Genomic DNA, 27,662 nt, shown 5'->3' with positions numbered 1-27,662 from the left:
TTTTATTGATTAATAAGGACAACAGAAAAGGTAAACAGCTAACATAAAATAAAACAAAACCCAATCGGAAACTCCGACGGAAGCTGACAAACACCGATCTGAAAAGGAGAAAAACAAAAGAGAAAGGTTACACAACGGTAAGGCGTGGATTCGAACCGGGGATGCTGGCGTGACTGCCGATTACTTTCCGGAGTTGCCACCCAGCGGTTACAGAATCCAATGTTCCGTTTAACTAAAGGCACTGATGCCGAAGTTACCACCAACGCTAAAACAGCGCGGAGTGAAAGCCGCTAATGCTAATGTTAGCGTTTTAAAGAGACAGCGATAAAGAGTCTGCCCAGCAACTGCACGAGAGCTGGGCAGCTGTAGAGAGTGTGGATTCGAACCGGGGATGTTGGCGTGACTACCGAGTACGTTCCGGAGTCGCCACCCAGCGGTTGGAGAATCCAATGTTCTGTTTGACTGAAGGCACTGATGCCTAGGATATAACCAGCGCTACTAGAGCACTGAGTGAGACCGCTAAGCTAAAGCTAGCGCTGAAACAAACAGCAGTTCGAGGACTGCGCGGCGTCGCACCACACTATTTCTAAGAGGACGAAAGAAAACCCTCATACCTCAAACCTTGCGGTTTTACTTACCCTAATGGCCTAGCGCCACCAGGGCTACCACCTATAACTAAACAACAGTGTGGACGAGCTGCCACAAGAGACCACAAAACAAACAAAGGTGCGACACCCACTGCTGTGTAGAGCTGGCTTAAATAGCCAGCCCCACAGCTGTGGGTGATCAGCACTAATTGGAAGGTCTGGTATAAGAGACCTTTGTTTGCTGAGCTCTGTAACGTCTGTTTCGCTGGGAACCCGGGGCACGTTCACCAGCTACCACAGACCTCGTTATAGAACCCCCTCCTCTAGGGACAGCTCCTGAGGTCCCAAGACCCGCAGCACGGTTCCGTCGGAACTCGCGGATCAGTTCAGGGTCCAGGATCTGACGAGCCGGTACCCATGAACGTTCCTCAGGGCCGTAACCTTCCCAATCCACCAAGTATTGGGTACTACCCTGAACCTTCCTGCTGTCAAGTAACCGGCGAACCGTGAAGGCAGGGGCACCCTGGATGATACGAGGGGCGGGAGGTTGGGGAGGGGGTAAAACTCCCCCGCACATAAATGGTCGGAGATGGGAGACATGGAAGGTTGGATGCACTTTCATGCGGGGAGGAAGCTCCAACCTATACGTCACCGGGTTAATCCGCCTTACCACCTTGAACGGGCCAATGTACTTGGGTGCCAACTTATGTGGAACACCTCGAACGGGGAGATCCCTCGTTGATACAAGTACTCGTTGGCCTGGCCGGAAGGTAAGAGCCGGCTGCCGCCTGCGGTCAGCTTTGCGCTTCACAGAGCGCTGGGTGGCCACAAGTGCCTGCCTAGCTTTGCGCCAGGCGGCGCGGCAGCGGCGGACCTGAAGCTGTACAGACGGGACCGCTACCTGCTGCTCTTGCTCAGGAAAGAGCGGAGGAGGGTACCCGAACTGAGCCTCAAACGGTGACATGCCGATCGCCGAATGATGCAGGGTGTTGTGAGCAAACTCTGCCCACATCAGCTTATCCGACCACGTGGTCGGATTCCCTGCCGTCAGGCACCTGAGCATCTTGCTCAGATCCTGGATAAGCCTCTCCGACTGCCCATTCGACTCCGGGTGGTAACCGGAGGATAAGCTGGCCTTCGCGCCAATAATTTGGCAAAAGGCCCGCCAGCACTGGCTCACAAACTGTGGGCCCCGATCTGACACAATGTCTGAGGGGACCCCATGTGCTCTCACCACATGATTCAGAATGATCTGCGCAGTGCCCATGGCGGATGGTAGCTTGGGCAGTGGGATAAAGAGGCAAGATTTGGTAAACCGGTCGACAATTACCAATACCGCCGTGAACCCTCTGGACTTAGGCAAGCCTGTCACAAAGTCCAGGGCAATGTGGGACCACGGTCTAGCCGGTATTGGCAACGGATGAAGAAGGCCCCTGGGGCGCTCTCTGGGACTCTTGTTAAGAGCACACACAGAGCAGGCGCGGACAAAGTCACGTACCTCATTCTCCATCCCCGGCCACCAAAATCTTCGGCGCAGCAAGACCAGGGACTTGGTCACGCCTGGGTGCGCCGCAAATGGGGAAGCATGAGCCCACTCGAAGACCTGACGCCGTACGGATGAAGGTACGTACAGTCTGTCAGGAGGTCCCCCACCGGGGTCGGGTTCCGCCCGTTGGGCATCCCGAATGACCTTTGATATGCCCCAAGTGATTGGGGCCGCTATCTGGGTCGAGGGGATCACGGGATCAGGTCCGGTCTCCGGCCTGGTCGGTTCCCACTGTCTAGACAGAGCGTCCGGTTTGACGTTTTCGGACCCCGGTCTATAAGACAGTGTAAAGTTGAACCTTCCAAAAAATAAGGACCACCGGGCCTGACGGGAGTTCATCCTCTTGACTTGCTGGATGAATGACAGATTTTTGTGATCCGTCCAGACAAGAAAAGGATGTTTGGCCCCCTCGAGCCAGTGTCGCCACTCCTCTAACGCCAACTTAATGGCCAAGAGTTCCCTGTCTCCAACCGGGTAGTTCCGCTCGGCTGGAGTCAGGCGGTGCGAGAAGAAGGCACATGGATGTAGCTTCTTCCCCGGCCCCACTCTTTGGGACAAAACTGCCCCAGCCCCGACCTCGGAAGCATCCACTTCGACAACGAAGGGTTCCTCTGGGTCGGGCAACTGCAAGACGGGAGCAGTTGTCAAGAGTGTTTTTAGCTTGTCGAAAGCTTGCTGGGCCTGCACCGTCCATTGGAACGGACCTTTGCCTGTAAGGTCCGTTAACGGGGCGGCGACTGAGCTAAAGTTCTTAATGAAACGCCGAAAAAAGTTTGCAAAGCCCAAAAACCTTTGCAGTTGGCGTAAAGAACTGGGAGTTGGCCACTTCTCCACCGCAGATACTTTAGCCGAGTCCATGCGCAGGGTGCCCTCGGACACTACAAACCCCAGAAACGAGACCGTGGGGGAGTGAAAGACTGACTTCTCCAGCTTGACAAACAGATGGTTGTCGAGCAAGAGCTGGAGAACTCGTCGGACATGCCCTATATGCTCGTCGATGGACTGACTAAAGATAAGAATATCGTCTAAATAAACATAGACGAATTTACCAAGAGTCTCCCGCAAGACCTCATTGATAAATCTCTGGAAGACTGCGGGGGCATTCATTAACCCAAATGGCATCACCGAGTACTCATAGTGGCCAGTGGGCGTAATGAACGCAGTCTTCCACTCATCCCCCTGCCTGATCCGGATCAAATTGTACGCGCTGCGAAGATCGAGCTTTGAAAAAACCGATGCTCGCTGAAGGGCTTCGAAAGCCGTGGCCATCAGCGGCAGCGGGTACCGATCCTTGATCGTAATGGCATTCAGACCGCGATAATCGATACAGGGGCGCAGGGTGCCGTCCTTCTTGTTCACAAAAAAGAACCCTGCCCCAGCTGGGGAGGAAGAAGGACGGATGAACCCCTGTTTAAGCGCCTCACGCACATACTCCTCCATAGCAACCTTTTCTAGGCCGGAGAGCGAAAAAAGGCGCCCCCTAGGAGGAGTAGTGCCGGGCAAAAGGTTGATGGCGCAATCGAACGGTCTGTGGGGGGGCAAGTCCTGCGCCCGGGACTTGCTAAAAACCTCCCGTAAATCATGGTACACAGGAGGAACAGCTGCCAAATCCGGAATCGCCATCTTGGGTTCGGACGGCTCGGGGCTCGCGCCGCCTTGCAGTAGGCACGAGTCCCGACACTGCGTTCCCCAGATAAAGATCGATCCGGTGGCCCAGTCGATCTGGGGGTTGTGTCTTTGCAGCCACGAATACCCCAAAACCACCTGGAGGTGAGGAACGTGAGTCACAAGAAAGGTGATCCGTTCCTCGTGGTTTTCCAGGCGCAACGTGAGAGGTCGCGTCTGGTGGGTTATCGGGCTGCCCGCTACAGGTCGGCCATCCACAGCATGGACCGACACTGGAGTTGTTAGCGGTTGGACCTCAATCCCCAGCCTGTGTACCAGGTTGATGTCTATGAAACTCTCCACCGCGCCTGAATCCACACAGACCCGAAGGTCTGTGTTTCCCAGGCCCCAAAGCAACCGGGCCTGCAGAAATAGTCCTTGGGCAGGGATGGTAGTTCGGCTCACTCCCGAGTCCCTAGCTCGAGAGCGGCCTGCTAGTTTAACGGCTGCCGGGGTCGGGCAGACGGACCCGAAGCCGTTGGGGCACCAGCGCGAGCTGACCCCAACTGCATGGGCTCAGGATCCAGGACAGGCGGAGGCGAATTGGGAGAGACCTGCGAGCGGGTGAACGGGGAACAAGTGCCCCGTTCCCGGGCTCGCTGGCGAAGGCGGGTGTCTATGGCGTTGGCCAGGACATAGAAGTCCTTAAGAGTGGTAGGAGGGTCCCTGGTGGCTAGCTCGTCCTTCACCTTACCAGACAAACCACGATGGAATATGGCAGTAAGGGCCCCCTCGTCCCAACCACACTCAGCCGCGAACGTTCGAAACTCGATTACATAATCGGCTACTGACCGAGCACCTTGGGTAAGCTCGAGTAGACGAGGGCCTACCTCACGGCCACCCGAAGGGTGAAAAAAGGTCTCCTTTATAGCTTCCTTAAAGGAGCTTTCCGAAAAGCATTCTGGAGCATTTTGCTCCCAGAGGGCAGTAGCCCATTCTAAAGCTCGGCCAGTCAGCAGGGAAATTATGTATGCAACCTTCGATCGCTCCGTAGGGTAGCGAGAGGGTTGCAGCTCAAACGCAAGGGCACACTGGAGGAGGAAGCCACGGCACCTCTTAGCCTCTCCCGAATACCTTTCGGGAGGCGAAATAGGGGTGTCGCGGTTTCCGCACCCTCCGGAGTGGGTAGGAGAGTGGGCAGGGGGTTCAGGACCGGACCTAAGAATTGGCGACTGCAGGGTGAGCGCAGCTACCCGCTGCGCCAACTCGTTTAGGGCCACCTCGTGCCTGCCTAACGCTACCCCTTGATGACGTAGAACGTCCGTAAGGGGTGGAACTTCTGCTGCGTCCATGGTATGGTCGCACCTTTCTGTCACGTGGGAAGAAAGGGACACAAATGCAGAAGTAAAATTATAAAAAGATATTTTATTGATTAATAAGGACAACAGAAAAGGTAAACAGCTAACATAAAATAAAACAAAACCCAATCGGAAACTCCGACGGAAGCTGACAAACACCGATCTGAAAAGGAGAAAAACAAAAGAGAAAGGTTACACAACGGTAAGGCGTGGATTCGAACCGGGGATGCTGGCGTGACTGCCGATTACTTTCCGGAGTTGCCACCCAGCGGTTACAGAATCCAATGTTCCGTTTAACTAAAGGCACTGATGCCGAAGTTACCACCAACGCTAAAACAGCGCGGAGTGAAAGCCGCTAATGCTAATGTTAGCGTTTTAAAGAGACAGCGATAAAGAGTCTGCCCAGCAACTGCACGAGAGCTGGGCAGCTGTAGAGAGTGTGGATTCGAACCGGGGATGTTGGCGTGACTACCGAGTACGTTCCGGAGTCGCCACCCAGCGGTTGGAGAATCCAATGTTCTGTTTGACTGAAGGCACTGATGCCTAGGATATAACCAGCGCTACTAGAGCACTGAGTGAGACCGCTAAGCTAAAGCTAGCGCTGAAACAAACAGCAGTTCGAGGACTGCGCGGCGTCGCACCACACTATTTCTAAGAGGACGAAAGAAAACCCTCATACCTCAAACCTTGCGGTTTTACTTACCCTAATGGCCTAGCGCCACCAGGGCTACCACCTATAACTAAACAACAGTGTGGACGAGCTGCCACAAGAGACCACAAAACAAACAAAGGTGCGACACCCACTGCTGTGTAGAGCTGGCTTAAATAGCCAGCCCCACAGCTGTGGGTGATCAGCACTAATTGGGAGGTCTGGTATAAGAGACCTTTGTTTGCTGAGCTCTGTAACGTCTGTTTCGCTGGGAACCCGGGGCACGTTCACCAGCTACCACAGACCTCGTTATATATATGTCCACAACACTTACTTTTACATGTCCATTGGTTGTTTTCTATTTATTTATTTATTAATTTAATTTACATTTGTGGTATTTAGCAGACGCTTTTATAAAAAAAAACTACTCTACTACTCTAGTGTGTAGTCAATACAAAATGTTTTGTTTGTATTGACTAGATACAATGCCAGCAATTAGGGGTTAATGACCTTGCTCATGAGTCCAACACTGGCAATGCAGCAGTAGTAGGGCTTGAACCAGCAACCTTCAGATTATTAGGCCAGTACCTTAACCCCTGAGTTACCACTGCCCCCTGTTTCAACTAAGATGATTCATTTGATAATGCAGAAACTTGTATAATGGTATTTAACATCTTGGCATCGACATCCAATTCCTTGTTTGTAATAAACCATGCTTGTTTGACCACACATATAACAAAGTACGTTGCTCTTTTTGACAAGGTCAGAAAAAAACCCAAATTGTCATTTCATGCTGAGAAGAAATTGGTCCGGATTACCAGATGTAATCCAAAAACGACCCAAAAACAGGTCTATGAAAAACTAGCTGCTGGAGTCGTGGTGATAATATCTACAGTAAAGCAAGCCCTACAATGCCGTGTGTTCACAGGCTGACATGCCAAAAAAAAGCCTTTGCCTCTGCTTTCTCTGTCCATGTGATCAAACTTCAGTCCAGGGTGTATTATGTGCCTTGTATGCAGTTACTGGGTGGAGTCAAACCCACTAAGACCCTGACAAGGATAAAGCAGTTATTAAAATTAAGTAAATAAAAGGGTTCCTGTTTGAAAAAAGCAAGTAAGAAATAGGAAAATGTAGAAAAATAAAAGTCAATATTTGTACTCAAGTAAAGTATAAAAACCCCAAAATACAAAAAAGAAAGGTCTTAATAAGGTAACAAAGTATTTTCTCTCATCTCAGAAATCCCCAAATCACAGACGGTGATAAATGGCGCCACTATGTGCCGTCAGTTAACATTTTGTCAGCTAGCTGCCAGACGCCGAGCGGAAAAGCAAAGTCGCTACTCAGCGCTCCTGGTTGAGAAGTGTTGCGTAAGAGTGTGAGTGTGATCCGGCCCCAGTGCATGAAACCCAAAAGATATGAAAATGTAATTTGATGAAACAGAGGCAGAGCTTAAATTTAATGCATACATTGTGGTATTTGCTGATGTTGCGATATTCACATTCTGTCCTCCACATAAACACGGCACACATTAGCCCAGCGGCGCATTCACTACTGTCAACCCATTTTCACCATCATTATCATCACCGTCATTAGTTTTAATGAACGCCCCACTATTTCTGCGACGGCGTGAACTGATGAGCCGGCTGATGTATTTTGATGTGTTGTAAAAAGGAGGACATGTGCTAGGTTTTTAAAAGCGCTATTTTTCCTCCTCCGTCTGCCCGAGGTTTGACGGTGACGTGACGTCTTTTACAAGGCGCTATTCAGAAATGGGCAAGCAGCCAATTAAATGTGACATGCGAGGTTGTTAGTTACCTCCTCGCTGGAAGGCTGAGTGCATCCGTGCACATGTAGATATTCTCATTCTCTTCTTAAAATTACATACCAGCCAGAAACTGCAATTTGTCAAGGCACAAGCATCACAGGACGGACATTTGGCCCGAGCAGCACGTTTTAAAGAATCCTCGGCTTGCATTAAGTTTGATACTGTCAGCAGTTCCACATCAGCTTATCACAATTCACAAACCCAGCAAGTGCATTTCATACTGGAGCTGTGCAGAATTGTCATGTCCAAAAACACGTTATTTATTTGGTTTTTCCTTTCGGTTGCTCCCGTATTAGGTGTCGCCACAGTGGATCGTTCTGCTTGGAATACCTGACTCGGGACAGTTTTTATGATAGATGACCTTCCTGACACAACCCTTTCTATTTTATCCGGGCATTGACATGTGTACCTCTCTATGGCTACACTGTTCGGTCATCTGCCACCTTTCTATCCAATCATGTCTGTGTAGACGCCTGACCAGCTAACAGCACCACTGAGATCAGCACCAGATATCAGCATTAGTGACCTAGTGTATTTTATCGCTGTGGCACAAAAACACACCCAAGTTGTCCAAAAACATATACAAAAAGCCCATATACAGATACAAATATTGCACATAATTAATCATATGTAGCCACTAATATGTAATCACATGACCATGATTTTGTTGGCTCCTGCATTGCATATGAACCATGTATACCTTCTCTGCTAGGGCTTTCCACTAGATTTTGTAGTGTGTTTGAGGCAATTTTGCCCATTATGTAAAAACATCACTTGTGAGGTTCAGGCTCACAAGATGTTGTGCAAGAGAACCTGCCTTACAACTTAAAATTGTCACTGATTTCCAGACGATTTTAGACAATTCTAGGGCTTAAACCAGAGATTACTAGTCCAGTACTTTAACTGTTGAGCTACCACTGTCAGCTGCATTCCAATTAATTCCAAAGATGTTCATAGGGGTAGAGATCAAGGCTCTGTGCAGGTCAGTAAAGTTCCTTCACACCAAACACATCAATCTATGTCTTTATGGACCTGGCTTCGGGCAAAGTTGCACAGTCATGCTTGAACAGAAACACAAGCGTTCTTAACCTGCTTTCACAAAGTGAGAAGCCTTTACTTCATTTCAAAGTATTGATTTTATAAACCTGTTATTAAGAAGTGTCACTGAAACACCTAAATTCAATAATTAGAAGTGATTTAGTATTAGTATTTTATTATTATTATTATTATTATTATTATTATTATTAATATTATTATTGTTATTGTTATTATTATTGTTATTATTATTATTGTTTTATTCATTGTATCATTAGTATTATTATTAGTATTATATCATTTTATTGTTAGTACTATTGTTATTATTATTATTATTATTTATAGATAGATAGATAATAATGACAACAATGGCAATAGTAATAATAATAATAGTAATAATAATAATAGTAATAATAATTATATTATTGTAATAATTACAATAATATAATAATAATACAATAATAATTAATGTAATAATTATTAATAATTAATAATAATAATAATAATAATAATATTTCTCTCATTTCTATAGATAGATACTTTATTGATCCCGAAAGAAATTAGAGAAATATTATTATTATTATTATTATTATTATTATTAATTATTAATAATTATTAATAATTATTGATATTAATAATAATTAATAATAATTAGTAATAATTAGTAATAATAATAATAATTATTATTATTACTATTATTATTATTACTATTATTATTATTACTATTATTATTACTATTGCCATTGTTGTCATTATTATTATTAGTAGTAGTAGTAGTTGTAGTAGTAGTATTAGTAGTATTAATATTATTTTTGCCAGTATAATTGTCATTATTATTATTATTACTATTATTGTTGTCAATTGTATTAGTTATTAGTATTATCAATAGTATTGTTATTATTATTATTGATATTTTTATTGCTATTTTATTATTGTCAATGTTATAATTGTTATTATTAATGATAATAATATTATTGTTATAATTATTATTATTAGTAGTAGTAGTAGCAGCATTATTAATATTATTATTTTTGCCAGTATTATTGTCATTATTATTAGTAGTAGTCATATAGTAGTAGTAGTAGTAGTATTACTATTATTATTGTCAGTTTTTTATTATTATTATTATTATTATTATTACTATCATCATCATTATTATTACTGTATGATTTTTTTAGTAAGACCACAGACCACAGCAAAGTATCGTGCTTATTGTTCTATATCACAATCATCCATCTCTACATTTCATTACATTAAAAGAAGAATCATGTTTTGTTTAAATCTAACATGTTTTCTGAAAGACTAGTTCTCTCTCGCCAGGACAAATCTGATTTTGTTTTGAATTTTCTCTCACGAGCCATGTCATATTAATATGCTACGCGGCTGTCGGAGTAAATTGGCCTCTCTTACGCTGAGTTAATTGAAAGAGACTGGCAGTGCTGTGCAGCGCGCGGCCCTGGTGAGGGCTGAAGACGAGCTGAAATATTCGCCCCATTTGACATGCTCCTGTATGTGCTCTACACGCCTGATTGCCTTCTATTATTGAAGCTACTGGAATCCGTTGCATTATTAATCCTGCACGAGATAGCATTGAAAATATTCCAAAGACTAATAAATAAGATCTCGCTTCTTATTGAGTCATTTATTTGCATCTTGCTGGCATCATCGCTGATTTATTCAACACAACTGCTGCACGCTTACACTGAGAACAACATCTCATGTGTTTTATGACTTGTGTTGAATTCACATGGGGAGCGCATACGACGTTTTAAAATCAGAGAACGTTTCAGAAACAATCATTCTCAGGTTAGCATAAGAGCTTTTAATAATTTACTGAAATAAAGTCAATAACATTTCTTGCATTATTAATGAGTTACATTGATCTGAAAACACTCTTCTGCTGTTCTCTAGATATACTTCAGCAGCTATAAAATATATACATTAACATATTCTTAGAATTTATTATATAAACAGTTGAGGTTAAAAGTTTACAACATTAACATGTCATGGCTTGCTTGGGAGTTGTATGATTATGAATATGTTGATTTCCAGCCTTCGCACTGTTCTAACCAACAACTTCCTATGAGCAAATGACTCCCAGCCACAGTGCTGTCCCCTCCACGGTCCTGACCAGTACCAGCAGTGGTCTTGGATTTCCATTCAGTCTGTTTGGTTAAAGGATGAAACACATGCAGTAAAATGCAGATGTGGGGAAAGGTTTAAAAACAGAGGTACTGCTGGGGTCGGTGCATAACATCATTAGCTTGCAACTCTTTGATGTGTAATTTCCAAGAGCTTGATTTATAGGATTAATGAGCAAAGCCTTTTAATCACCCCAAATCAAAACATCCATTCTAGACCCTACGTCATGTCCTCACTTTAAAATATCAAAATCAACCATCAGACTTACTCGTTTCAACTGTGTTTTCATTGTTCCATTAGTTCTTGAATGGTATACCTGGAATGTCATTTTGTTGTGGACTTCAATTTATGTTCCTCTAAATCTAGTCATATCCAATTACCTGATTGCATTACGCTTTTCCTCTACTGATGCTGACTTCCACTCCTGACTGGGAAGAGCTGTGACTAACACACGCCTGCTCCGACACAAGTGCAGTAGCCAACTGCATCCAGTAGCCAAGGCGAGCTCATATGTGGATCAGCTTTGTGTATGGAGAGGCACACCCTGATCCCCATTATCCCCCGTCTCTGTGCAGGCGCCATCAATCAGCCAGCAGAGGTCGTAATTTCCTCCTTTTATATTACATTTTTGGCATTTAGCAGACACCTTTATCCAAAGCGACTTACAGTACTGTGACAGTATATATTCTGACCAATTAAAGGTAAAGGGCCTTGCTCAAGGGTCCAACAGCAGCAACCTGGCAGTGGTAAGGCTACTAATCAGCGACCCTCTGATTAGTAGTCCAGTACCTTAAATGCTAGGCTACAACTGTCTCCCTCCGGCACCCTTCCTGCAAATGAGCCAATCATTGTTCTTGTAGATGCCCAGCTTGACAATAGCAGAGCTGAGATTTGAACCGACGAGTTCGAGATGTCCGCTCTGGTGTGCTAGCATGTTTCACCACTGCGCCACCTGAGCGCCTTATGTTCATGTTGTTTGATGATGCTGATGATGATGATGTAAGGTTTTACAAGCTCTTTTTAGCACAGATTGTGACTTTCTATCCCAGCACATCATGCACATGAATGTATATCAGTGTGTCAAGTTCACAGCAGCTTTGTTCTGGATTTTGAAGGGTGTTTTGAAAGTTTTTTTGGGAAAACAGTGGCACAACTGTTCCATCAACAGATGTACAGCACTTAAGCTCACTGGTGCCTACACCCTCAGCCAGATGGCACCCTCTATAAGAGCATGTATGGTGCATTGTGATTACTTTTATTATTATTTATTTATATTTATTGATTTATTTATTTTTATTTCTGGACTTGTGTTTAGCATGTGTGGGCTAACTAAACTACAAATAAATGATAGCAAAAGAAGTCCCGAGGCTTAATTGTAATGGTAAATGGCTGAACAGAACCAAATGAGCATGCTCGGTTCAGTTATCGGTCTCTTTTTAAACGCTGATGGCTGGGTATTCATGGTAGATGAATGGTCGGTGCTGAACCCTGTTTGGATGGAGCAGAGGTGCAGTGTGTGGGAGCATATGCATGATGTTGTGTTTAAAGTAACAATCGGAGTTAATGAGGTGTCTGACACACTATTTGTGAGTCGGTGGAGAGGCTCAGATCGTTTCTGTTCACCGCTGATGGGGACGGTGACATTCACCTTGAGTGTTTTTTACACCCTGACAAATTGATGGCTGGTGAAATGGTACATTAGAGAGCTGATATTCAGACGACACAGGAACGAGCAGGTAAACTGCCAAACAACAAGCTGCGCTTAACCTAAAGGTCATTTTCTGTAATTGCTTGATAGGTGGTAGGTCCACGGACACCTGGGAACGCTGGGTACAGGACATACACAGCCCAAAAAGGATGTAACTCAGCTGTAGGGCATTACATGCTTTACCATTTACTCACATTTACAAAAGGGACAGTTTAAAGCCGTGTTTACATAAAGAATAGTTTCCAAATAGTTGTTTGGAAGCTGGGGTCAGAGTGCAGTGTCAGGTGTTAAGGGCCTTGCTCAAGGGCATGGCAGAGCTGGAATTCAAACTCTCAACGTTTTTAACTGATAGCCCAAAGCTCTACCCACTAGGCTACCACTGTCCTGAGCTTATACAGTATAGTACCAGACTCACCATAAGTGATTATTATAAATAAATAAATAAATAATAATAGTTTTAAACATTATTATTATTAATATTCTAATGATTATTAAAGGGTGGCACAACTGTGTGTATGAGTGCCACACATCAACATAGTTTCTGAGCTCCTTCTGAGCTCTTTCTGAGATCCTCTCTTTCAGTCACTGTCTCTAAAATGGACTCAAATGGAATATTTTAGGGTACTTTGGTTTCCTCTGACTGCCCAAAGCATGCAGAAGATAGATTGGCTGCACTAAATTGTCCCTAGGAGTGAGTAAGTATATTTATGGCCCTCCCCCGACAATGCGAACCTAACAAGGATGAAGCATTAATGATGGTCAGGGTTGTGGTGGGTCCAATTTACCCAGAATCAGTGCAGTGCAATAACGTGTTCTCCCCATGTCTGTGTAGGTTTCCTCCGGGTGCTCCGGTTTCCTCCCACAGTCCAAAAACATGCAGCCAGGCTAAATGGAGACACTAAATTGTCCTATAGGTACCTAGCCGCTAGGATGCATAAACCAGTGCATTGTAGTGCTGGTCCCAAGCCCAGATAAATAGGGAGGGTTGTGTCAGGAAGGTGTAAAAAACTGTGCCAAATCAATAATGCGGATTTCGATCCGCCGGCGACCCCTAACGGGAGCAGCCGAGGAAATAGACAGATGGATGGATGGATGGATGGATGGATGGAGATTTATCAGGTTAAGTTTTTAATATCAAACACAGTTGTGGGCAATTTTGTATCTCCAGTTCACCTCACTTCTACGTCTTTGGACTGTGGGAGGAAACTGGATCTCCCGGAGGTGACAGTGCTACCCACCGAGCCACCGTGTCGCCCTAACAGCAGTATTTAAATTAAAGTTGTTTAATTTTATGTTTTCCGTTACCTGCGATCAGAGCTGGTTGTGCTACAGTCCTTACCCAGAACGTACTGTATGTGTCAAAGTGAGCGAGGCTCAATGATAAATTCAGTGTATCTCAGTGATGAATGACATGACAGCTCTGATCTGCCTCACCGACTCCAAAGCCTGTGTGTACCTGAGCTCACACGCTGTATAAGGAAGCTCGTGTCCTACATTTTTCCTCCTAGATGAATAGACATGCTTTTTATTTGTGCTGCATTGATGCTGTATGTGGTCTCTCATGCTGAGTAAATAGATGCAGACTGGTCATCTCTGTACACAAGACGCAGCAAAAGCACCGAGCTCTATCGCTTTCCTACCCATCATCACCACCTAAATATCTAAATATCTCCCAAACCATAAGCTCAGAGTGTGCTGGGATTACACATGAGGCGTCCCGCTGCCTCGGCGAAGCTTTAGAAACATTTATATAAACCGACCTGCTGCAGTATGGTGATGGAGAGGCTGCTTTTACCGCCTAATGCTTTGCTGCACGTGTGGGCATTTTCAGTCCAAACGTGAAACGTTTTTTTCTCTCTTTTAGCGCGTCCAACTGCCTGATTGCGTCATGCTTTCTCTCCACCAATGTCGATCCCCGCTCTGATTGAGGAGAACAAAGCTAACCCATGCCCCCTCCGACACATGGGCAGTATCCATATGCATCTTGTCACCAACACTTTGACGAGTGCAGTGCAGCTCAGCGTTGTGTACAGAGAGACACACCCTGAGAGCACTCTTTTCCCGTCTCTGTGCAGGCGCCATCAATCAGCCAGCAGAGGTCGTAATTGCATTAGTTATGAGAGAGAGACCCTATCTGGCTTTTGATATCCCACCCATATCTGAACCACAGGCCAATCGTTGTTCATGTGGTTGCTCAGCCCAGCCGGCAGGCAGAGCTGAGACTCGATACGATGTATTTGCGATCCCAGCTCTGGTTCCAGCGTGTGTTTTTACCACTGCGCCACCTGAGCGGCAATCAGTCCAGCTTTTAGTAGGAAATTCTTTCTGGTGCCTAACAGTGTGCAGAAAGTATTGGACACCTTACCATGAGCTTGTTGGACGTCCCAATTCAAAAACAAATTGTATTCAAATAGAGTGACCTTTGTGATCGTTTTAGCTATAGCAACAGCCACTTCTCTGACAAGACTCTAAAGTATGTCAATAGGAATTTGTGCCCATGGCTGGGCATTGATGTTGGTCAACTGATGTTTCAGTTCATTCCAGAGCTGTTCATTGGGACTGATGTCTCTGTTCTGTGCAGGAAAATTGAGCTTTTCTTCATGTCTTTATTGACTTGCTTTGTGCACAGAGGCAGAGTCATGCTGGAACAGGACATGGTCTTCCCTAAACTATTTCTGCAAAGTTGGAAGCATAGAATTCCTTTATATAACTGATTTATCACACGTTTGTTGTCGTGAAACTCACAAGTTTAATAATTAGAAGGGTGTCCCAATACTTTTGTCCATATAGTGTACAAGGTTTTACATCATGTGTTTGCTTGCTGTGTCATTAGTATAGATAGAAATGGACCAATATTATAATTTAAATAAAAAACACTATTTTGAGAATTAATAGTGTGTCTGTAATTACAGTGATGTATGTTTTTGTTGTTAGCCGAGTGCTAATATGCATGACCCATCACGCTATGACTCAGTCGTGATGCTTTTTGCTCCGACAGGCCTCAGCTCGCCACCCACTAACATAACATCTTCAGCCATGCCCAGCATCGTCACTCCGATTGTCAACGGCTTTACTGGCATCCCTCACCAGCCTAATGGGCATCCAGCGGTGGAGGCGGTGTATGCCAACAGCCTGCCTCCTTACTCCACCCAGAGCCCCACTGCCGCCGACACACTGCAGCAGGCCTTCACCGGAGTGCAACAATACACAGGTACGTCAAACACTATTCACAGTACAATTCACAACACTTCTGTCTTTTACCAGCAACTCTTTTACCAGAGTATCTGTGTAACTGTAATTCTGTATCACATGTCTGTACTCTTATATCATGCTAACTGTCTATACAGTGGATTCAGGAATAGTTCAGTCTTCTTGACTTTTTGAGCACTAAATTTCTAATTCATATTACTGCCATTTCTCTCGGGTGGCACAGCAATCTATAATGCCAGCTCACCACCGCTGAGATCAAGGTTCGAATACCAGCAGTGGTGTCGGCTGGCCGGGCATCTACACAGACATGACTGGCTGTGTCTGAGTAAGGTTGGAGTAGGGTGTCCGAGGCCCTGAATTGGATTAGCACTCCGGCCCAAGTATTCATTTACATTTACATTTTCAGCATTTAGCAGACGCCTTTATCCAAGCGACTTACAGTACAGTTACAAAATACAGTCTGAGCAATTGAGGGCTAAGGGCCTTGCTCAAGGGCCCTTAAGCAGCAACCTGGCAGTGGTGGGGCTTGAACCAGCGTTCTTCTGATTACTAGTCCAGTACCCTAACCACTAGGTTACGGCTTGCCACCACCACCACAGGTATTTCTACTTTGTTTTTCCTGCTTGAACTGGACCCATTGCAACCCTGACCATAATAAAGTGGTTGATTACAATGAAATGGATAAATGTATCTAAATACAGGAACATAAATTCTCCAGAGCACATGTAAACTCTCAAAAACTGAAGCAAACAGCCCTAACAACATGGAAGTAGCTTCGGGTCAAGTCTTTGAATTTCCTAGGGTGGTCTATCCAACGCCCAAACCTAACTCTTGTGCTCTGTTAACATTGACTTTGACTTTACTGCCTTGTTCTTTGGGCTCCCAGAAATCCTAGTGTTGTGTGGGTAAAATAATATTACACCGAGCTCAAAGTGAATCAAATTAACCAGAGAGACGATGTTATGGTCAGGTGTCCAAATACTTTTGCCCTATAGTGTACATAGAGCTAGTTTGATTGCATTCAATAAAATAAGGTTAGGAAGAGAACCCACTTATTTTGAGAGGAAAATGGTCATGTATCCAAGAACCTGAAAACAGACGTGCTGTGAATTGGAACAAGGTAACACTGTCCACGGTCAAGTGAGCTTTCATCCTAATAAGCTTGGTGCACAAAAACTGGTACATTAAAGCATAACTAAAGTTTGTGTGACCATGGACAGCTTTAAATATGGACAGTTTTATAACATCTGAAGACTGCCAGGACATTTCTGTACATTTTAGTCATACCTGTTGCCCACAGAGAAAATGAAATTCCTTGTAAATACTGGAATCAATCCACAGTTCATTAATGTATGACAGAAATCATTAGTTTTTTTTTTTTTTATCCTGCCTGAGCTCTCTGCATCTTTCTTGTTTGTGCAGCGATCTACCCGGCGACCACACTGACCCCTATTGGCCAGAGCTTGCCACCTCCACCACAGGTCATTCAGCAGCAGCAGCAGCAGAGAGAAGGTGAGGGTGAGAAGCTCTACTTTCTAATATTCATTCCTACATTGTCAACATGAGCATAAATCAAAAGAAGGGATTTGGAGATTCCCATTATGTAAAGTTTGTTTATTTTGATTTTACCGTCATGTTTTACACTTTGGTTACATTCATGACAGACACTGTAGTTACTGGTTACATAAGATTCATCAGTTCAATAGGTTATATCAAACACAGTCACGGACAATTTAGTGTCTCCAATTCACCTCACTTGCACGTCTTTGGACTGTGGGAGGACACCCACACAGACACGGGGACAACATGCAAACTCCACACAGAACCTGGAGATAAAATTCAGGACCTTCTTGCTGTGAGACGACAGTGCTACCCATTTAGACACCCCCTCTTCCCCATTATGTAAAGCATTTTAAAGAAATACACATTTTATAGAGGTATTTTTCTGATGACAGGTGAATCACTAAACCTATTAACTGTAACTGCAGAAACCACTCCCAGTTTAGTTTGATTTAGCTACTGGTACAAACTAAACCAAAGCATATTTGGCACTTGACACATTATGATGAACATTATAAATGTAGAAGGATGAAAGTATACATCAACTACCTCTTTTATTAGGAACACCATAATAATAATAATAATGGTTTTGGTCCATAATGACTGTGCAGATTTGTCAGCTGCCTAAATATTCTATGTCAGAGTAAGATCGGTTGACTGGGGAGGCTGTTAAATAATGAACTTATTGCCATGCTGAAGAAACCAGTTTAAAGACTTGGGCTGTGTGACATGATACATTATCATGCTAGAAAACCAATATAAAATTATACACTCTTCCAAAGCAAACTGGTGCACATGGTTTACAGCAGTACTCAATTATGAGGTATTTTAACAGCTATTATAGGGGCCCATTGTGTGCCAAGAAAAACATTCTCTTTACAACTACAGTATTACACTACAGTTACTATCCTGAACTGTTATCACAGGGCAGGTTGGTTTATCAAGCTGTTTATGCCCAATCTGAACAGTATTATCTGCATGTTACAACAGAAATCAAGATTCATTAGATCATTTAGGGTTTTTCCAATCTTCAGCTGGCCAGTTTTAATGACTTTGTGCCTACTGCAAACTCAGATAAAGAGCTGTACACTCAAGCTCTGATTGGCCATTCCTGTCTGACCTTTGTCATTATGGCATTTTTGCTTTCAGAACTGCCGCTTACTTGTTTTCTGACCTTTCTGTGTAATCTCTAGAGATTGTTCTGTATGAAAATCTTATAGCATTTGCCTCAGTCTCAGGTATTCTGATGAAATCATATACAGATTAGATTAGTAGATGTGAACTTTCTCACTGACTCTTTTAAATTTTGTAGATCCTTGTTTTTTTTATATCAAGCTGATGTGTTGTTTCAGGACCAGAGGGCTGCAACCTATTCATCTACCATCTACCACAGGAGTTTGGTGATAATGAACTCATGCAGATGTTCCTGCCCTTCGGAACGGTCATTTCTTCCAAGGTTTTCATGGACAGAGCCACCAACCAGAGCAAGTGCTTCGGTAAGTCATGACAACTTCAAAAGACACAGAAAGGGCTGTTTTTTCTGTCATGATCATTGTTAGGTATTAACATTTGTTAGGTAGTTTCTCAAATTCACTCAAAGTCCTGTCCCTTAAACTAGACTAGAACTTAACCAGGAGAAGAATCATTCGTTGAATATCGTACGAGTTTTTATAAAGACCAGAAAAGTGTGTGTGTGTGTGTGAGAGAGAGAGAGAGAGAGAGAGAGAGAGAGAGAGTGAGTGAGTGTGTGTGTGTTTAGGCTAAACTACATGAGAAAATTTTAGAGAGAAGGCTAGTTTTGATCAACAAGAGCAAAACTTAGCCAAAACAACTTTCAGAACTGCATTCTCAGCTCAAAAGCGGTGAGAAAAGCAGAAATACTAATCATACTATAAGTATATGGACATAAGTGTAACTAAGATCTAACAATCATATTACCAATACTCTTGTCCACACGTGGCCCTGTTCTGTTGCATGAGACTCCATGGTACAGTACAGTACCTTCTGTAATCCTGATCCAGCATTTACTGGTTGTTTTCACTGCCAAATGTTGCAATCTGTGCCTAAGTGCTAAATTTGTTAACCTGCTTAACCAGGGATTGAGTGTCCCGAAGCAAGCCATGTGGGTAAAATGAGAAAGGGTGCAGAACATTGTCTGGCCAGATGCAACTGTGACAGAATCATTATTGGAATGAGAAAAAAAACGCTGTGTATTTAAAACCCACCTGCCATCATTTTTATTAAAGTCGTGCCATGAACGATAAAAATCTTTAAGAGGGCAACAAAACGTTACAGACCAGAACAGCCACAACAGGGCAAAACAAAATCGTCCTGCTGTTGCTAATGCTTTTGTTTACATTTCCATGGCCTATTTGCTTTCTTTGTCTCATAGAGAGTATTGTCCCAGCCTCACCTTTAGCAGACTCCTACTTTTACTAGTACCCTTGTGCATTTTTGGGATTTAGCAGATGCTTTTATTATCTATCTATTATCATTAAATACAATTTGAGCAATTGACCCTTGAGATCCTTGCCCAGTGGTGGGGCTTGAACCAGCAACCTTCTAGGTACGGCACAGTTAGTTCTGGACTTCTGTGAGAACCATATTGTACTGTGCATGGGTCCCATACAAAGGAAAATGGGCAATGACATCATTAGATGGGCAACAGAAAAGCTTATACGGGTGCTTGGGTGACACAGCGGTAAAACACGCTAGCCCACCACTGCTAACATCTCAAGCTCTGCTAACAGCTGGCAGGGTGCCAACAGTGATTGGCAGGTCCGAAGGAGGAAGGCTGTAGGGATTCTTCATAACTCTTACATAACTATTATATCATTATTATTATATTATATCATATATAAGTATATAACTTATACTTATATTTATAAGTATATAACTCTTTATATATTTTATATATGTATATCCTTTTTTATACTTAATATTTAAGGACTGATTTGTTGTGTCTATTTCACAGTTGTAGTGTGTAAGTTTTTTTCCATTGTGTTAAAATAAAGGCATTAATTCATTTATCCATTATGACCTGTGTTGTCTGATTAATGGCGCCTGCACAGAGACAGGGAATAATGGAGATCGGTGCGTGATACAGATCCCCATATGAACCCACCCTGTGGGTAAAAAGAAGTGGTCAGCTACTGCAGACACTTTGGAGAGGGCTTTGTGTAGTTATGGCCCCTATTCGATTAGGAGAAGAGGTCTGCAGCATAAATGGGGTAATTGGATACGACTAGATTGGGATGTAAAATGCATTTAAAGTTCTTAAGAATGTGTGTGTGTGTGTGTGTGTGCAAATCCATGCACTTACACAAGTGCTCATATTCATAAGGTGTCGTGTCATTTCCTTTTGTGTATATAAATCCTTCTTGTTCCTCTAACGTACCATATAAAATGATCCGAAGAATCCTCAGAAGTCACATTACCGTGGCATTATCTCAGGAAATAGGAGCAAGTTTCAGTGAGACAGATGGAAATTGCATACTAATCTGAGACCTGCGATAATTGTCTGTGAACTTTTCTTATTAATAATGAATGCCAAACGTGCGAACTTCACCGGCATAAAGAGCAGGTTATTCCAGGTTTCAAATTAACATAGAAGTGGAAACTTTTCCGAACTGTTGAGTGTGGTTTTTACGATCGTTTGAATTTAAATAGATATCAGTGGGGAGTCTTCGGTCTTGCGAACAAAGCTGCGTGTGTGAAAGGGTCTTTTGTCCAAAAAAGCACAAAAATTATATAGTTCTTCATTTTCCTGCGGCGCAAAATTATTGTATTGTGGCAAAACACAGGGTCCTGCTGAAAAGCCAGAGTAATTACAGAACAGCGTGTGGTTTCACCCCAGGAGATGTCTCCTCTCAGTCCCATATTTCTACTGACCACATTCTACAAATTGAGCTTAATTACAGTGCCGTGAAAAAGTATTTGCCCCCTCTGATTTCTTTTTATTTATATATTATATTTTACAGACTAATTGTAATATTAGATTCATATTCATTTTTTTTTTTTTTTTTTTGCATTTTCCCGATTTTCTTCCCAATCTAGTTGTATCCAATTACCCAATTGCATTAGGCTTTCTCTCTACTGATGCTGAACTCAACTCTTGATTGAGGAGAGCGAGACTGACACACACCCCGTCGGAAAAGTGTGCAGTAGCCGACTGCATCTTTTCACCTGCACGAGGCGAGTTCATATGCGGATCGGCTTTGTGAGGTGACCCTGTGCAGGCGCCATCAATCAGTCAGCAGAGATCGTAATGGCATCAGTTATGAGGAGTCCCTATCCGGCTTCCCACCCTGTATGAGCAACAGCCAATCGTTGTTCATGTAGCAGCCCAGCCCAGCCGGATGGCAGCAGGGGATTCGAATCCTGGATCTCAGTTTTAGCGGGCAACCTCAATTTTATTGCTCCATCACAAAAATGCACGCATCATTTCCAGTTTATTTAATGCCCAGCGCCCCAGAACTTCTATCATGGATAACAATATGATGCAGATTGTCAACCAACAACAGTTCTGGAGTCAGATCAGTAACTGTGCTACAGAACAACACACACCAGGTTAGGGTGCATTCACATGATTCGCTCACAGCGAGCCTTGGCGCAGACCACCAATTTGTTCAGCGCCTGGCTTGAGCGGTCCAGTAAAGCATCAAGTGCGAACATGAGATGAATCTGCATTTGTGTGGATTAATAGTCAAATCCACTTCAAAAGCGTCCACATGTATCTGTGTTTATCTGTATTTTCCTCCTGTTTCACTTTTAAACTTGTGTTATAGCTCAAGTGCTGAGGAATTATGAGAATCAGCTTTTCCAAGAGTCTAAAATGCTTGTTGTTAAAAAAAGCTTAACACTGTTTAATGTACTAACAGAAGGCACAGGAACACTAAACCTCTTTAAACTATTACTGCTCATAAGTTCTCTCTACTAATAAAATTCCTTGCTTGTTGTTTTAGTATTGTAAGTCACGTTAAGCTTTGTTTTGTTCACGTTAAGCATTGTTTGTACGGCCTGAGTCACTTTTACTATGTCATATCAAACAGTTCGTCTCATTGGAGGTGCTTTAAAAAGGTCAGCGGCAAACTAGGTCAAAGTTTAATCAGGTGAACTTTGAGCACCTCGGCAAGTGCAAAAATCGTGAGCGCAACGCGGCAAACGTGAGCGGTGCACCACACTCCATAGGAAACAACAGCACACCCGGCACAAATGCGGTTTCGCTGCTTCTCATGTGAAGGTGCCCTTAGAAAGTAAAGCAACTCTTTTAAATGCACCGAATCGTCTGTCATTGTTCGCCAGCCTGAAGGCAAGAAAAACAAGGACACGGAAAGATCCCCCTGTTTTAATGGTTCAGCTCTGGTTCCTCTAAACCTGCCAGACAGCAGCTGGACACAGTGAACCAGACTTTCTGGTCACTGGTTTTTCAGGCTCTGTTTTTAGAGCGTGATGGATGATGAACATACAGGACGTGGAGATAACCCAGCATCCTTTGGGAGTATCACGTCTTCTCCGCTCCTACTTATTCAAACCCTTAAAGCTTTTAAAATGCTTTCAGAGATTTGCGCTTCGTGCAGGTCATGATGTTCGGGGTGCGAAAGTTCACACGTTCAACGTCTCTCGTTTAAAAGCTTCTTGCGCTCGAATAAAACGGCGTTTTCAATTTTTAATAGCTGAATCTTTTTTGGATGGCCGATTCTGGTTAGAAAACATTTTGTCAGCACAGTTCTAACATCATTTGCATGTATAAAAAATGAAGAGTTATGAGTTAGCTGTCAGCTGCTTTAGCCTTACACTCTAGAGCCAGACACATTAAACATTTAAATGGTTGAAGGCAGACGGACAGCTTGTCTACCTGCTAGCTAGAATAAGAAGTCTTCAAGTCTTCAAGAAGTCTTCAACTTGTATCAATGACTACTTCATGCTGGTCGTGGTTACGTGATTCCAGAGCTAACTGGAAACACTGAGATCAAAGTTTCAAGTCTATTACATTACAACACATAATCACTCATTTACTCACTTCATTACACCAAGGGGCAACTGAGAGAACCAATCACTGCCATTTTTCAAGAGGTAGAGGGAGAAAAAATAAAGTTACTCGGTAAACTGATCATTAAATGATTTATTACTACATGATATGCCTAGTAGAATGGCTTTATTTACACTTATGGTGACATTTGATACAAAGCGACCTAAAACTGTGAGCAGTTACGGGTCTTGCTCAGGAGCCCAATGGTGGCAGTGATGGGGCTTAATCCAATGACCTTCTGATCACTAGAATGAATAGAATGCCTTTATTTGTCATATATACATTTACATGTGTACAGTACAATGCAATTATTTTTTAATATCCCAGCTTGTTTGTCTGCGCTCTGACGCCAGCTTGTTTGGAAGTATTAGCCTAGTGGGTAGAGCTTTGGGCTATCAATTGAAAGGTTGAGGGTTTGAATCTTAGCTCTGCCATGCAGCCACTGTTCGGCCCTTGAGCAAGGCGCTTGTTTGGAAGCTGGGGTCAGAGCTCAGGGTCAGCCATTGTACGGTGCTGCTGGAGCCATGAGGGTTAAGGGCCTTGCTCAGGGGCCTAACAGTGGCTGCGTAGCAGAGCTAAGATTTGAAGCCACTAGGCTACCACTGTCCCCTAGTCCAGTACCTTAACTTTTAAGCTACCAATGAATGTAAATTAAAAAAATAAACATTTTCTGGTAGTTTTCCCCTCATTTCCCCATTTCCCCCCTAATCTAGTTATTATCAATTCCCGATCACAATTCCTTTGGCACTTGCACCACCCCTATGCTGACCATGGACATTTGTACACTACCTCCAGGGACTAACACGTTCCCCTTTTGACATGTGCAATCGCCAGGCACTTTTCCCCCCACCATTTTTTAATCAGAGAATGGCATCATGTACGGAGAGTCACACAATGCCCTCTGTAAATCATTCTCAGCAGTTCATAGGCAATGAGGACCCCTGTCAACCAGCCACCCTCAGGCACGTCCTCAGCACAGATAAAATGTAATTAATCCACGATATTAATTCATTATTACTTTAAATTATGAAGTAATTTAAATTAAACTAAATGCCAACCACCCCATAACCCCACCACTGGCCTCATCTAAAGCTCTGCAGACACAGTATGCAATTGAAGCAAATGAGGGTTTAGGGCCTTGCTCAAGGGCCCAAAAGTGGCAACCTAGCAGTGGTGAGGCTTGAACCGGCAACCTTGATTACTAGACCAATACCTTAACCACTAGGCTACAGCTGCCCTAAAGCACGGATATCCAATGAATCAATTAATCAAAATGAATCAAAAGTATGTGGACACCTGTCATTGTTACGTAGGTGTTTTAGTTACACTGACAACAGAGACATGATCGGATATGTCTAAGGGAAGGGTGGAGTATCCGGTGGCTTCACATGTGTTGAAGGATGCACGTGCCAGTGTGGGAGTCATGCTGTTAGGGGGGGGTGGGTAGGTTGGGGGCTGGGGAGATCACACAGGCCACTGTGAAGGTTAAAGGTTTTCCATGTTTATAAAACATATGAGTCATTTTAACAAGACCCACTCATATCTGAAATAAGAACAAGTTCACTTTCAAGAGAACTGAATTGTTTTTTTAACCTTTGTGGGTGCATGCTCTCACCCCTCCATTTTCTTTGTTCTATTTTATTAGGATTTGTGAGCTTTGACAACCCGGCGAGTGCGCAGGCCGCCATCCAGGCCATGAACGGCTTTCAGATCGGCATGAAGAGGTTGAAAGTGCAGTTAAAACGGCCAAAGGACGCCAGCCGCCCCTACTGACACTGCCCGACACACAGCGGGCTCTCTGTAACAGCACAGGTAATACACACTCGGCACCGCACACATACTGCAGTGATCCGTCCTGCTGTAGGACAGGTAATAAGAAACCAGACTGAGGATGTAGGGTGCTAATGTTTTTCTTAAATCTTCTAACCGAACGTTTTACAGCTTTAGCTTTTTACACAACTTTAAGCTGCAGGTCCTTTAGAGGTTGTACGTGTGGGAGCTGAAATAAAATGCCTGAAATTAACACCCACCCACCCTGCGAATACAGAGAGAATCAGTCTCTGGCTGGAAATTCAGGAAATTTATAATCTACACCATTTAGCAGACGCTTTTATTCAAAGCGTCTTACAGTACTGTGAGGGTATGCAATCGAAGCAAATGAGGGTTAAGGGTCTTGCTCAAGGGCCAACAGTTGCAACCTAGCAGTGGTGAGGTATGAACCAGCAACCTTCTGATTACTTGACCAATACCTTCACCACTAGGCTACAGCTGCCCTAAAGCACGGACATCCAATTAATCAATTAATCAAAAGTATGTGGACACCTGTAATTATTAAGCTTAGGTGTTTCAGTTACACTGACAGATAACAGGTCAACCTACACAGACAACAGAGACATGATCGGCTATGTCTAAGGGAAGGGCGAGGGGTTATCGAAGCCCTGCAATGGATTGGCACCCTGTCCGGAGTGTCTACCTTGAGTACATTGTTTCCGGGGAAACCGCACCACCACGACCCTAATCATGATAAAGCAGGGGTAAATACATTTATTATTTATTAGGATTTTTTAAATGCATTTTCTCCCTATTTCTACCGATTTGTTTTTAGCGCATCTGATTTTTACCCAATTGTGTTACGCTTTCTCTCTACTGGTGCTTATCCCCGCCCTGACTGAGGAGAGCAAACTGACACACGCCCCCCTACGACACGTAAGCAGTAGCCGACTGCATCTTTTCACCTGCATGAGGCGAGTTCATGTGCGGATCAGCCTTGTGAACGGAGAGCCACACCCTGATCAATGCATTATTCCTCTACTCTGTGCAGACGACATCAATCAGCCAGCAGAGGTTGAAGTTGCGTCAGTTATGAGGTCCCTATCTGGCTCCCTCCCTGCATGAACAACAGCCAATCATTGTTCATATAGCCGCCCAACCCAGCCGGATGGCAGAGCTGAGATTCGATATGATGTATTCGAAATCCCAGCTCTATTTATTAGGATTTTAACATCATGTTTTACACTTTGGTTCCATTTATGACTGGACAGGTAGTTAATAAAAATGTGTTTGAAAGTTTCTTTTGTGTAACATTGTGTTTTCATTATTGATTAGAAATTAGAGGTTAGACAAAAATGTCAAAACAGAGGAAAATAAGAAGAGTAAATATTTTAAGATTGACAGAACTGTGGCTGGTGAGCTTTAAAGTTCATTTCAAATCTTGTCAACAGATTCTTGTTTCTGCAAATTTTCAAATTAGAAATGAATTAAAACATCAAATAATGCGCCCAGGGGGCACAGCGGGATATTCTGCTGACGCACCAGCACAGAGTTTCTGAACTCCCGGGTTCGAGGCTCGGTGTTGCCACCGGTCGGCTGGGCGCCATCTGGCGGGCATAATTGGCAGTGCCTGCAGCAGATACAAATTGGCCACCGTATCTGCAGGGTGGGGACCGGACTATATGTGGGTGGGTGGGTCTTCATACGCTGTGTAAGGACCCTGATTGGCAGAAGAGACGGGCTGTACACGTGTAAAGACGGTGTGGGCAGCGGCGTGCTCTCCTTGGATGCAAATCTGGAGTCTGGCGGCAGCGGAAGTCAAATTGGATGCGCTAAATCAGGAGGAAAAATGGGGAGAAAATTGCATTTAAAAAAAAACCCCTCAAATAATTTAATTTAGAATTTGCAAAAGCCTTTGATTATAAGAAAGTGCTTTTATTAATGTCAGATGTTTTGAAGTAAATTCTGAGCTTAATCTGTGTTTACTATCTTTTCTAGGTTTTAAAGTGGAAGTGAAATTTCAAAAGGAATTCATTTTTTTCTCTTCAAAAATAAATAAAAAATAAATAAAAAAAGAAGATGAGAGGGTTTTTTCGAAGACATATCAGCATTTCCTTATTGAAGCGGGAAGGGGGGGTGCGGAGGAAAAAGCACCCCACGGAAAAACTACAAGCAGCACAGAGCAGGAAAAGCAACGCAGGAACGTGGTGGGAAATCTTAAAGGACTGAGTGACATTTAAAGTACAGAACTTCTCTCGCTAAGACTGTCGTCAATTACGCAACAAACAAAAAAGAGCAGCAAGAACAAGCTAGATTTCTATATACATATTCTATACACGTATGCTATATTACGGAAGAGGCGCTTCCAGCTTTCACCGATCCTGGACTAATGAGGGTTAAACTTGAAGAAAAAGGAATAAGGAAAATGTCCTCGATGCCACCGGCGAACGTCTTTCTCTTTCCTTGTTTCCGGTCTTCTGTCTCCATCTTTCTCAGCAAGCGCCAAGCGACTTTTTTTGGCCTTCTGTGGTTTCCAGAGGTACAGTGCAACTGAAAAATCTTTCACTCCGAGGGACCAAAGGACCAAACCTTTTTATCGTTCCAGAGTAATCTATAGTATTAATGATGATACTAAA

The 27,662-nt window shown here is 43.6% G+C and overlaps 1 protein-coding gene across 1 annotated transcript in view; it reads left to right on the top strand.

Moving 5' to 3' along the window:
• celf5a (cugbp, Elav-like family member 5a) overlaps positions 1-27,059 on the top strand; it is a 283,398-nt gene extending 256,339 nt beyond the window's left edge. The window contains exons 8-12 of the mRNA XM_063013153.1: positions 15,454-15,666; positions 17,088-17,177; positions 18,578-18,721; positions 24,902-25,068; positions 27,025-27,059. Coding sequence (XP_062869223.1) covers positions 15,454-15,666; positions 17,088-17,177; positions 18,578-18,721; positions 24,902-25,029 — 575 coding nt within the window. The 3' untranslated portion in view covers positions 25,030-25,068; positions 27,025-27,059. The remainder of the gene's footprint in view (positions 1-15,453; positions 15,667-17,087; positions 17,178-18,577; positions 18,722-24,901; positions 25,069-27,024) is intronic.
• Positions 27,060-27,662: the final 603 nt, after the last annotated feature.

This window comes from Trichomycterus rosablanca, chromosome 17 (assembly GCF_030014385.1).
Source record: "Trichomycterus rosablanca isolate fTriRos1 chromosome 17, fTriRos1.hap1, whole genome shotgun sequence".
NCBI lineage: Eukaryota > Metazoa > Chordata > Actinopteri > Siluriformes > Trichomycteridae > Trichomycterus > Trichomycterus rosablanca.
The sequence above is the reverse complement of the archived record's forward strand: the minus strand, read 5'-3'. Positions and strand labels throughout refer to the sequence as shown.